Source organism: Didymosphaeria variabile (assembly GCF_027946475.1).
Source record: "Didymosphaeria variabile strain IMI 356815 chromosome Unknown scaffold_5, whole genome shotgun sequence".
Taxonomy (NCBI): domain Eukaryota; kingdom Fungi; phylum Ascomycota; class Dothideomycetes; order Pleosporales; family Didymosphaeriaceae; genus Didymosphaeria; species Didymosphaeria variabile.
Genome location: NW_026611624.1, coordinates 670,503 through 683,588, shown reverse-complemented (window position 1 = coordinate 683,588; position 13,086 = coordinate 670,503). Strand labels below are relative to the sequence as shown.

At 50.1% G+C, this 13,086-nt stretch overlaps 3 protein-coding genes across 3 annotated transcripts; 2 read left to right on the top strand and 1 right to left on the bottom strand.

The window, feature by feature from the left end:
• Nucleotides 1-973: 973 nt before the first annotated feature.
• N0V89_006673 (uncharacterized protein) lies at nt 974-2,424 on the bottom strand (the record flags this gene model as incomplete). The annotated part of the gene is made up of 6 exons (XM_056215443.1): nt 974-1,430; nt 1,487-1,863; nt 1,925-1,953; nt 2,050-2,106; nt 2,165-2,201; nt 2,257-2,424. The coding sequence occupies 6 exons, from the start codon at nt 2,422-2,424 to the stop codon at nt 974-976; spliced, it is 1,125 nt and encodes a 374-aa protein (XP_056069690.1).
• A 1,369-nt stretch (nt 2,425-3,793) lies between these two features.
• N0V89_006672 (uncharacterized protein) lies at nt 3,794-7,208 on the top strand (the record flags this gene model as incomplete). Its single annotated transcript, XM_056215442.1, has 8 exons — nt 3,794-3,983; nt 4,093-4,585; nt 4,679-4,883; nt 4,942-5,369; nt 5,433-5,597; nt 6,487-6,780; nt 6,848-6,854; nt 6,990-7,208. The coding sequence occupies 8 exons, from the start codon at nt 3,794-3,796 to the stop codon at nt 7,206-7,208; spliced, it is 2,001 nt and encodes a 666-aa protein (XP_056069689.1).
• A 58-nt stretch (nt 7,209-7,266) lies between these two features.
• Nucleotides 7,267-7,873, top strand: N0V89_006671 (uncharacterized protein; the record flags this gene model as incomplete). The annotated part of the gene is made up of 2 exons (XM_056215441.1): nt 7,267-7,530; nt 7,586-7,873. The coding sequence occupies 2 exons, from the start codon at nt 7,267-7,269 to the stop codon at nt 7,871-7,873; spliced, it is 552 nt and encodes a 183-aa protein (XP_056069688.1).
• Nucleotides 7,874-13,086: the final 5,213 nt, after the last annotated feature.

The following is a 13,086-nucleotide window of genomic DNA, read 5'->3' as shown; positions in this document are numbered from 1 at the left end:
TAAAAGTTGGGGATCTGTACCATAGTCGGGTGGGGGCATTCTTTTCGCAAACGATAATATGTGGTCGAGTCTACCTCCAGGTTAGCTTTATGTTCTTCCTTTAGTTGAGATCCCCTAACCATGCCCAGAACTCCAAAGCCTTATCTATAATACGATCCTCGCCCTCTATGAACCTAGATTCACCGTGACAAAGTACTATAAGTCTAAAAAGCACATTCAGACATTAGTACTGGTCCACGTATGTGTTTCCATCCGTGAAGAATACTTGAAGGTCTGGCGGCTGAGGGTGACGCCAATCCTCGGTCTCGGAGAATTGGAAAACTAGGTGTTGGATATGTGCCCTAACCACGCAGACCTTCGTGATGCACTAGGTGTACTTCATGCTGCAAACGGTCTCTTAATATCTACTCGAAAGGAGCCTCAATCAGGCTTGAATCGATTAAATATCCCTCCAATATTACAACCAACACTAAGAGCAGTCCCGGCCTTTCAGATAGGCGACAGACTAACCGCAGAACAGAACAAGTGTCAAATCGATTCATCACTTTACAAAATGTTACGCGCTCTACCTCCGGCCTGCAAGCGTTGCAGCAGATTGCAGCTCTCTCACGCGTGTTAGTGCAGTATTTCCAATTCGAATATTCCTTACACACAAGCGTCACAATCTATAGCGATATTCATAACGACGCTCGGTTATGTGACTGTGTCACGGCAAGGAATATTATACAAATTCTACCCTACTTCCCCAGCAATGAACGAATAAATATCCATTGTTACATCAACAACATCCTTGGTTACAAGAATCGGGGATCATCATTTTAACACTGAAGGAGTACAAGCGGATGGAACTCATTCAGGCCGAGGCCATTGGTCGCTACCGCTGACGCTGTCTTCTCGTAATTATGGTGCGACGTAGCAGCCGTAATAAGCCATCTAATGAGACCCCAAACTTCCTGAGCAGCATCCCCGAGAATCATGAGTTGTGCGAAATTGTCCACCGTGTCGTGACTTTGATCTTGTTCGGGTTGTTTGTCAAGTTCTTCTCAGAGCTCGCATCGTCCACCTGAGGGGAGTGTCCGACGACGCCGTCATCCGCCCCGCTCTTGTCTTTGAGCGACTCGCAGTCGTCCATCTCCAGATACGTCGCCGTGGCGTTTGTGAACGCGCCGTTGCGCTTGGACCTTCTGCTCAACGGGTCGCTGGTGTTGGGCATATAGCTGTTGGCTCCGGAACGATCGATATTCGAGCCAGACCACTTTTCTCGCAGCTGCCTGTACAAGGGCCGGAGAGTGGGGATGCTGAGTGCCAGAGAGTTGAACCACAGCTCCATCGTCGCGAGAAACACCGTCTGCTCGACGGTTCCGGTCAGGTTGGCTGCCAATGCCAAATCATAGAGCGCATGCAGGCGGACGGCACCGAGGGCGATGACACTGGAGTGACCCGTTAGGCACATACAAATGTGGACCATGTATGGTATGGTACTTACGTAAATCCAAGACAGAACGATATGGTAAGGGCGAGCTTTTCGGCTGTTCGCATCTGCAAGTTCCAAATGGTGTAAAGCGGGAACACCATGATGAAAAAGTCGGTGATCATGTTGAGCGTGATTAAAGAGGTGTACATGGCGATTTGGTCGCCGCAGTGGGTAGGAGTCATTGTGAAGATCCAGTTCGCCTCAATGGGCCGGCAAACCAAAAGCATGTACAGGATGAAGGCGACACCCCAACAGATGATAACTCCAATAAAGATCTTGGTTGCGATCTGCAGTATGCGCACGGTGAAGATGCGAAGGTAAAACATTAGGACACTCAATTTCATGGCTGTGAGTGACGTGACGTAGAGGACTTGCGCAACAAGCAGTCCCTGCTCAGGTATGAAGGTTAGTGTTTGCTCGTACAAGCTGGTCGTTGACAGATCGGCGTACCTTGTAAATCGAAGGAAGGTTGTTCATGACTGGAATTCGTCAACTTCCGTGGCCCAAATCGATGAACGGGAGGCGAGAATCCCGCCGCAAACGAGACGAGGCATGTGCATTTGGGCACGACTTACGAGTGAGGTACAGTGGTGAGTTTGGGTCCAGATTGTAACCCATACCAAGCGTAATCCCTATATGAAAAAAAAGTTAGGCTCGCTCTTGAAGCTCTAGCCATCAATCAACACTTACAAGACGACACGATTCCAAAGAATCCCGCCGCGATAACCTAGTTGAGGTGTGAGTCCACTGCACTGAAAAATTGTAGCGGCATGAACACTGACAAATCCAACCACCATGAGCCCATCATCCCATCCAATGCCTATTCCAAAGTGGCGAACAGAGAGGCGCAAACCGATCACACCCATGGCGACAGCCATGCCGACAGAGTTCAAGATCACATGGTCGATGGCCCTTTGAGTCGGCGGGACGTAGATGGTCTCCTGCTCCATGATGCCGTGCTGCTTAGCAGTTAGGACCTTATCAGTGGAAGGGTGGATAAGGAGAAGGCACCAAAAGCTCCAAAACGAGTGGGCGTTCGAATATTGATAGCAGAGTTATATAGGTTCAACTCGATAAGAATTTCGTTCAAGACTTCCAGGAGGTATTTCCAGCGAGCCTCGACTTCCGAAAATCACTACTGAAAATTACTCACAATATTCAGTATGGGTATGCGTTCCCAGGACTTGCCCCCTGATCCTCTGCAGATCTTCAATGCACAGGGCATAGGCACGTTGGTTCGCACGCCTGCCAGCGCTTCCTGCAATTAACGCATTCGGACAGTTATGCAAGGAAATCAGCTCCAGCTGACTCGATTTTTTATACGCCTCTCTTGGCAGTAAATGTCAGCTTGTAACGTCGGGTATGTTACGGTAGCAGAGTTGAGATTTGATTGATTATTTTACATGTTGGAGACTTCCAAGGTTGACAGGAAACTTGATAGGGCGAGTTGACGAGACTTGACAATACTCGATCCAGAGAAGATGACGGACCCAGAGGCTTAGAAGCTAGACTCGTCGTCTACCAACAGGAAGAAAAAAAGCAAACTGGGTTATAACTAACCATGGTAATGCCTGAGAGCGCAGGGTTATCACCCCTTCCCGTGGGAGACACATTCTGCAACGAAGCGTTATTTTCAATGCTACATAAGGTCTCGCTTCTACTCTATCTGGCATCGACTTTGGTGATGTGAAGCAACTCGCAATTGAGGACCCGCAAGGGATGGAAGTTCAACCGTGCCACTAGCCATTGCGTCGATCTATTCTTTGTTCACTCTCGATAGCATAACACCCTAGAGTCTTCGGGCAATAACACGCCACTTAGCATTGTCAGGAGACCTTTGATTGGCTCCTTTGCTGTGGATGTGCGCAAGTGCAGGATGCAGCACATCCTTCACGTTGCGGATATCATCCTGCCATCCTGCCATCCTACCTCCTCCGTTCTGGGATGGAAGGCGGCAGCGGCCGTCACGGCAAGTCCCGCCATTGGCTGCAACGAAAGGCTTCTTGCAGTCTTACCCATTTCGCACACGGCCCTGTCTCAGCCGGCCGCGCGCGCCAATCACAGTATATCAGCCCCCTACAAGCGTGATAGCTCATAGCTTCTCTGCCTCCTTCTCCTCCAGGACCTATACATGTGATTTGGTTAATCGATCTCCGCGTTTCTTACATTGGTGATTTTCAGTGGGATAAGTCGTTCTGCCAACGCATTGCGTGAACGTGTAACAATTGACTATACGGAGCGCTCGAGTCAACCTAAGCGACTATGGACGCTGAGGGATGGAAGCCCCAAGATCTCTGGGCGAGCACCACGTCGACGACGATGCGGCTCGCCGGGCTTTGGCTTCTCTATCGCGTGACTCTCGCGCTGTACAATATCTCGCCATTTCACCCACTCTCCCGATTTCCTGGCCCGAAGCTGGCGGCCATGACGTTTCTTTACGAGTTCTGGTATGAAGGTATCCGCGGGGGAAAGTATACCTGGGAGATTCAGCGAATGCATGAGAAATACGGTGCGTCTTTGCATGTCCACCATTGATGCGTTATTCATTGTGGCTTTACAGCGACCCCTTTGACCACAATGAAAGAATTGGAGTCAGCCGAGCTAATGATCATGACTAGGTCCAGTTGTGCGTATCAACCCCGAAGAGCTTCACTGCGACGACGGGGAATTTATCGAGGAGATCTACGCCGGTGGAGGGCGCATCCGTGACAAGCAACAGCATTTCTTGAACCCCACTGCCGGCGCGCTTGCGTATTCGAGTTTTGGCACCAGATATCACGAAATCCACCGTACCCGCCGCAATGCAGCGAATAAGTCCTTTTCGCGCACTCAGATGAAGAAGCTGGAGCCCGAAATTCACGAACTGTGTCAGCAATTTATCGAAAAGCTCTTGAAGTGGAGGGAGCCTATCAACCTAACCATGGCGTATGGCTGTTTCACTGCCGATGCTATTACAAAGTACTGCTTTGGTGAGACTGCCGGATTCATATCTCAAGATGGCTGGAAAAGGAACCACAGAGCGGCATTGGAGGGCTTTACTCAGTCGATGTACATCCTGAGATACGTACCATGGACCAGACAGATGGTCCATGTCGCCCCATACATCCAAGAGTACGTACTTGACAATCTTCATTCCCATGGGCGCGATGAGCGCTGCTTTGGGATCCAAAGCGCAAGCAATCGCTGAAAATTCGCGACACGCAGCTACCTACCCGAGCACATGGGCAATCTCTTCAAAGAACTTACCGTCAACATGCCCCGTTATGTCCGCGAGGCTACACAGGGCGAAACCCAGGGGCGCGTATTCTCTCATCTCATCGAGTCCGACATGCCCGACTCCGAGAAAACGATTTTTCGTTTGTCCGGAGAAGGCTTCTCATTCATTACGGCGGGCATGGAGACGACCGCGGTAAGGTGACACCCTTTGGCATCCTGAAGATGGACTAAGTTGTGTTTGTCATTTATAGGCCATCATCGCTTTTATTACATACCATCTCCTTACGAAACCTGAAATCCGAAAGCGACTGGAGGATGACTTGCGCGACGTTGACCCCTTCCACCTCGACTGGCAGAACCTCGAGGGGCACCTGTATCTCTACGGCGTGATTCAAGAGGGCCTGCGCATGGGCTACGGTATATCCCAGCGGTCCCCGCGCATCGCCCGAACCGAAGACCTTGTTTATAAATCGGAGGACGGCCAATACCAATATGTCATACCCAAGGGAACTCCGATCGGAGAGAGCTCACGTATCCTGCACCACAACCCTAAATACTTTCCCGATCCGTTCAAGTTCAAACCGGAACGCTGGATCACGAAAGACAGGCAGAGGAATGTGCATCTGGAAAAGTACATTTTAAGCTTCTCCGCGGGAAGTCGTATATGCTTGGGAATCAAGTACGTTACCTACCATGGTAATATTTCTGTTTGATCGATCACTGACCTACTTTTTCCAAACAGTCTTGCAATTTGCGAGTTGAACCTCTTAGTGGCAGCGCTCACTCTACGCGTCTTTCCGAAGATGAGATTATACGAGACCACTGCCGACGATGTCAGATACGACCACGATCTCATGATTCCAATGCCTCTCAAAGGCTCCAAAGGTATCCGAGCTGTCGTCCTCCCGTGAGTCACCCAATTCATTTAGCTAACGACGATCGGGCTATGTATGGTGGATGGGAGATGTGGAACCCGGCGGTCATGCCTTTGTTGATAGTCTTCATTTGCAGAGTAATCTGCAGAATAATCTGTACGATCCGGTAATCCATGCACTGCTGCTTCAATTGCTCGCGTTTTGGCTGTCCTTTCTACATCGATCGCTTCTCCGTTGGTTGAACCGACTTCGGTGCCAAAATAACTAACCGCATCTTTGAGCCTCGATTGCTCGGGCCGACCAGACTGCAACTAAACGGTCGGGGGTTGGTTTGCTGCTTCAGTGTCCCTGCCAAGTCGAGAGCTCCACTGACTCAGGTCACCTGACATCAGCCACACGTTCACCGACATTACGTGACGTCGAACCGATGCGTCAGAGCCGAGATGATGATAACCAGCGCACGCACCAGCTCCTGCACACGCGCGAACATGAGCTGCGTACCGGGACCCTTTTTTCTCAGGTCCCTGTGCTCAACAACGATTTCCTGCCAATGCTATGTGAATGTGATTCAGTTTGCGTGCGTAGAAAGTGAAGTTGATTGTTGAGGGATTTGAGAGACTAGTTGATTTTATATTTAGGCTAAATACATCATCGCCGAACAGTCCTTTCCATGAAGGCGCGCGTCGCCTTCCAACTACAGGTAGCCCAAAATCCTCTGCCCATGCCGGCACCCGTTGTGAGCTTTGGGTATGCACATCGATTCTTGAGCTGCCGTGTTTGTCGTCGAAGGATTTGAGTGCGGGTCTATGATAGAGATAGCAATGAACTGGCAAAACTTATGGGAGAGATTGTTGATTTCTAAAGTATTTAGGTAATACCACTACTCGACAGCTCGTCGTAAAAGAATCTTGTACTCATCAGTTCTCTCTTCTGTCCCAACCGACGCAAAGAACTCTCTGACATGGCTCTTGTCGCCGAAGCTCAAGTTGCTCCTCTTGAGCCCCTTGGAATTAACGAGGTCAAAGAGGCCGAATACTTCTATATGCCTGATCTCCTACGCAATCTTCCTTGGAATAATGGTGTGAACAAACACTATGCAGAGGTCAAGGTTCAGTCAGATGCATGGTTAGGAAGCCTGCGACACATCTCCCCGAAGGAACAAGCGATATACAACAGCATGGATTTCTCTTTCCTAGCTGCCGCTTTCTGTCCTGGGTACGTAATTCATGTTTTCTAGTATCCATTTCTCTGCTTCATCTTCATCTTGTACGTACACTGACAGACTTTTAGTGAGTAGGCCTCTTCTAAAGCCCAACGAAGACCCAGAATATGTGTTGCTATTCTTGCTATGGAACCTGACCGCGTACCAGAGAGCTCGTTCAGTTCGTGATAGACCTTTGTCCCTCTGAACCCATTGCACGCAGCTGATACGACCGACAGAGTCTCTGCGCGATTGTGCCGACTTGATGAATACCTTCTTCGTCATTGAGGAGCAGACTGACAACGAGCCCCTGGATGTAGTGCAAGAACGATGTGACATGTGCGTTGATGCTGTCATGAATCCTCACAAGCCCCGGCCCAAGGGTGAGAACATTCTGGGTGAAGTTACTCGACAGTACGTTGAGACTGTCATATTCGGATAACACATCCATTTAAGAAGGCTGCTAAGTGTACAGGTTCTGGGTGATCGTGTCTAGCGACATGCCACTGGTCGTCGTGGAGCGATTCCAGCACACGTGGCGTGGGTATCTCGACTCAGTCGTTCGCCAAGCCGCGAACCGCGACCGGAAACGCATACTCCACCCCGAGGAGTATCTTGCCGAGCGTGTCAACAACATCGGGGCCTGGCCGTGTTACGCTATCGGTGAGCAATGCGCAAGACTCAACATTCCTCATGAGTGTATGGAACACCCGATTCTCGAGCGGATGAGGACATGCGTCTCTCATCTAATGACTCTCACCAACGTGCGCCTGACTTCTCCAACCTCCCTGTATAGGTCGGCTGACATCACGCATATAGGACCTCTTCTCATATAGGAAGGAGAAGATTGCCAACGACTCGGATTACAACGCCATCACGACCGTCATGGTCCACTTTCACGCAGATCTCAGTGGCGCTGTACAGTGGATCTCTGACCGACACGAAGAAGTTCTTGTTCTTTTTTGGGAGCTTCGCGAGAAGGTGATCAATAAGGATGGGTTCCCCTCGTGGGGACCTGAGCTAGACTGGCAGATCATCGAGTATACCGGCGTGCTTGCTGACCATATCCGCGGGAATTACGAATGGAGTTGGCATACTCAGCGGTAATGGATCTCCTTCTTATCTAACTTGGACATGCCTGCTGACTGGACTGCGGTCAGGTATTTCTCCGGGGAAATGAGCAGAGTAGCGAGAGAGACAGGGAAGGTTTCGATTGCTTGAACGCTTCACATGTGAATTGATGTCGACAACTAAATGGTTGAAAGTCTTTCGACATAGTGTGACCTCCAAGGTCCTTGTCTTGGTCACGGGGAATTGACGGTGTCTACTATATACGAAAATCTTGAGTGGTTGGGAACATTTTGCATGCAAAATAATAGTCATCTACTTCCTACAGTGTAGCAACTGCGCCATATCCTCATTGCAATCAACAGGTAACAGATCCCCTGGCGTTGCCTCGTCGCAATTTCTAAGCGTAGTATCTGCTCCGTTCGCAACTAACCACTTGACGGTAGATGTTGTTCCAGCCGCAGCGGCTGCATGGAGTGCTGTACCGTCTGGAGAAAGAGAATCTCGCTCAAAACGCTCGTCTAAGTTAGCTCCGTGTCGCAACAACACCTCTAATATATCGATACATCCACGACGCGCAGCAGCGCGCTGTGCACGTGACTGGGTAATAACAACACCATGTTCTAGCAAGCATTCGAACATTTCGCAAGGCGCACCCCAGAACACCATTTGGTACAAGGGGCTATGGCGTGCAGGTTCCATCCTTCCGACAAGCTGCTCAGGATCAATTCCTCTTGCCAACAAATGGCGTAGAAGAGAAAGACGTGCCTGGGGAAAGAGCTTCGCGGTGGTCCATGCACGATCGATAACCTGGCGACCCATAGGCAGAGTTATAGCCCAGACATCAGAGTGTGCACGCTCAAGCGCGTGGAAGAGGTCCAGTGTTCTGTCAGGTCGGTCGATTGCCGCCAGAACTACCCTTGCAGTGACTAAGTAAGGCACAGCGATACCATATTGCCGACCGAGTTCGAGTAGTGCGGCAATATGGTCAAATTGTTCACCTCGTACTGCTGCTTCTAGCATACGTTCGAGAATAAGGAACTCCTCTGTGGAACGCGAGTGGGGGTTTTCTTGGAGAACCTCTGTGCTCAGCACAGTCTTCATAGCCAATGTATCTTGGAGCACAGACACAAGCTGCTCATATGGTCCGTATTCGCACAGATCGATAAGCTGTTTGGCAGACGCTGAGTACTCCATGTTGAAACGAAAGACAGCCGTAGTGAATGCGACGGGGTTGCGGGTGTCTCTGCGAGAACACAAGTGTTGGCCTCCGCTCGATGACTTCGGAGCTGGTTCAATTAGATTTGTTCCCAGTAGCATTCCATCCGGCTGCGGAATAACTAACATATTTCAATATCTGTAGAAGAACGACTTCGGGGGCTTGTTCTGCGACGAGACAGACAACGCGAACAGGCGAATGAATGACAATGAAGTATGTTTCGGTAAAGACATACAAGTTGGCAGGTATGTGTGAAATGTTACAAGTGATGAATGGCCGCGTGTTCGCAGATCAAGTTGGATGACCATAGCCACGACTGTGCCGTAGGCTAGTCAAATTTAGCCTCCCCTAATGCCTCATCAACGTTTCACAATGCTGCGCCACCATTATGGTCACCGAAGCGATAGCACCATAGAACGTCAGTATATCCGCCGTGTCTGCCCACCGAGCCTGCGGCTTTGGTCTTGTCTTTGTAGAGAGTTTCTTTTCTTCGACTAGCTTTCTCAAGTGCTTAGGTGAAGAGTTAGCTTTTATGGTAAGGTGTATTTAGAGATATAAGTACGTACGTTGGTCAGTTCCAGTTGCTCGGGTCTGTTGTATACATGACCCGATCTGGCTTTCACTACTCGCAAAAGTCGTTCTCCGTCTTTGATTGCAGTCCGGACCGACTACCGCTCAGCATCATCGACCCGTGGGGTTGCAGTATTTGCACGATGAGAAAAGAAGCCTTTGATCTGAACGATCCGAGGAGATGTTTGGAATGCTTCATCCTGTGCAGACAACGAGTACGTAGTTGCGTATCTTTTCGAACCGTCAATATTCTAGCGAGCTACGCAACCATTTGCTACTCACTTTGTCCATTCATCTGTTAGTTGACTAACGGCCATTTCCTCATACTTAGCCACTGACTCCTCTGCTGGGAAGTTCACGTTACCTTAAAATCAGAGCTGCGATATCATCGTCGAAGATGTCCATAGCTGATTACACAACGCTCAGGCATATAATAGAATTACCAGGCACAACGCCTTTTCATTAAGTAGAAGAAGAAGGCCTGCCACACTATTACCGCGCTTCTTTCCCTACACCCCTTTCCCATCTTCCTACCTTCCAAGGATAACTCCCCTACTGCGCCTCGTAGGAATTTGCATCGATATGCGTCACGCGCGTGGGTGTATTTGGAAGCAAAAACTAGGTATGTAGAGGGAAAGGAATTATAGTACCACTAAACCACAAGCCCTTATTGGTTGGTTGTACCGGATTGTCCAGTATATATGCCCTGGAATGTGCTGTTCTAACTTTGGAAAAAGGTCTTTCGCTTTCCAAACTTGAAAAAACGGACTCTGTGAGGGTACTGCACTAGCGTTATCGATAACCTTTAGACAGGGAAAGTCGCATCAAGCGGGGACTCCGGAGCGTTGGCGCGCTTCTATCATTCAACTACCGTTCCCCTCGCTCCGAGCAAACTTCTCTCCTTTAGGCACAAGACTGCGTTTACTAGCTACCACTATGTCTCTTCTTTTGTAAAGATAACATTTTTAACGCGAAAAAAAGTGGAAGCGCCTCCTGTCTACTTTCGCGCGATGATGCCTTCGCGCCTGATGCACACTGCATCTCCTGCTTTCCACGTGCACGCAGAGCGTTTGCGCAGTGATGCGTTGTACGAGCGAAATTTGAGCGCATAACCTCACTGACCTGGTTATGACGTTCCGCCTTTGTTAGCATTCAAATTCAGAACGGTTATCGCAATGGTACTAGAACGAGAAGATGGCACACAAGGAGAAAGGACAGATGATGAAGTCGATTGTTTCCATTGCAGCTATACCGGCTATACCATGCACACAAGACCATCAACCACGGAACCAAATCACGAAAGAAACATGTCAGCTTTTTACCCAGGCAGAAAACTGCGTGGCCCACGGACATCTCCTGGGAAGGAGAAGCCTGCACGTCTGTTGATTTGACGCCTTCATCGTTGGTTCGATTGATTGTCAGTTGCTGCTTTGATCCGCCCACGGTTTAGCTCGGTCTGCGCTGCGCTGCGATTTTCATGAACCATGGTGCAGTTACCTTACCCCTCAACAAGTGAGTAGCGCACCGATAATCGACTGCCCAACATTTCCACGGTACCAAATACAGAATGAAAGGAGCGCCTATATAAGAATCAGTGTCGACCCAAGTCAGTCTCCTCTACTCGCGAACTCTAGTTTCCAGCCTACCCTCGATAGGCCGCCAGCATCAGCCACCGCTTTACTGAATTGCACCCTCGAATCGAACTTCCACAGGTTCGCACGCGGGCCAGTCAATCCGACAGATAGCCAACTTTGGTCCACGAAGAAGACTGGTCGATCGCATACCTGGTTAACTGTGCATAGGAAGACTTTTTAAGCTGTCCCGTATGCTTGCTAGCTCACATACAAATACTTACTGCTGAATTTTGAATCGAACGCGGATCCAAGTCTAGAGCTGGCAAACAAGAAAAGACCAACAATGGCTCATTCTCAAAGATTGAAGCAATTATGGCAAGGATCAAAGCAAAAGAAAAAAAGCGTGGATATATCTGAGGAGACTGTACAAGAGAAAAAAGGAGAAACGATTCCTAACACCCCACCTCCATATACCGAATGGCCTTCACAGGATCGTAACGAAGATGCTTTGTCCGACAGAAACAATCCTTACCCTGTTCTGGCCAAATACGCAAAAAAAACAAGCCTCACCCGTTACGTCAAACTTCACTGGGCTCTCGTCGAAATATTGGCTGTCACCTTCAGCACAGACGTCCGGAGCCTCCAAACGGCCTTGGCGAAGACTGATCCTGACTGGGCTCCAGTTGTGGCATTTGATCCGTCCACGATTTCGAACAAGGAAGGTAGCGCACTAATGGCAGAGATATGTGCTCTTGTTCAAAACCTCGAGAGGGAGATGGCCCGGAGTCGCTGGCTCTTGATTCATCCGAGGGACAAATATCTTGTGAGAAAGATGGTGTTGGAGCCTGTTCAAAAATTCCATCTGAACCTGGATTTCGTCCTGGAAATCCTGGGCAGATTCAAGCGTGGTCAAGATTGCCGTAGGCCAGAAAGCACGCTGCTCGATCATTGGACAACATCGCCCCATGCGACGGACCTGGGTGATACAATAGCATCGCATTCTTTGCTCCTTCAAAGCTTGGAGCTGGAAAAGAAGGTGAACCTCGTGTTGGAAGATTACGTCGCAGCGTTCCAAAAAAGGAAGGGATTAGAAGAGCTGTGTACTTCAAAAGAACTGCAGGAGGAGTCGTTGGTACCAGGAGTAACGTGCTGCTGGCCGCTGAGTGATGGGTACATGGATCTGGCCAGAGGGTTGAGAGCCTTGAAAACAAGCGTCGTCATCCATGATCCATACGAGTCGAGTCGAACAAGACTAAGAGAAAGGCGAAACATTGTGAGTCTAGAAAGAGATTGAGGATCTGCGATGTTGAGTCTGCATCTCGTCAGTGTCCCTTCATGCCCGATGGAACAGGTATTGTACCTTCTTTGGTTCGACCTCTAACGGGTGACCGGGTTTAGAGCCTGAGTAACGGCAGCCCCTGGACGTTCGCCAACGTACCGGTCCTCCCAAGGGAGTCTTTGATGACGGGGGTCGTCTCCCCGGGTTTTCCCGTTTTCCATCGGCTATTGCGGGCTATCAACCCACAGGGGGGAGGTTGGACGGGATCCGCGGGCGGGCCTCGCTAGGGGCCCCAAGGGCCGTGGAGGCGGCGGCGGGGCGGGCGTGAGGGCGGAGGCGGAGGCGGAGGCGGAGGCGGCGGGGGCAGAGGGGGCAGAGGGGGCGTCGGAGGCGGAGGCTGGCAAGGTGCGGGCCGGGGCGACGGCGGAGGGCGAGGGCGGAGCGGGAGGTGGAGCGGAGCGTCCGGGGAGGCCTCTCCCGGTCTTGGAGCTGGCAAAACGTTAGAGGTAATACAAGTGAAAGCGTCTCCATTATCATCGTTTTCGAACTCAACAGATCTTGCGACTGACAAGCACAAACCACAGCACAAAAGTAAGGCTCGAATCTTGGG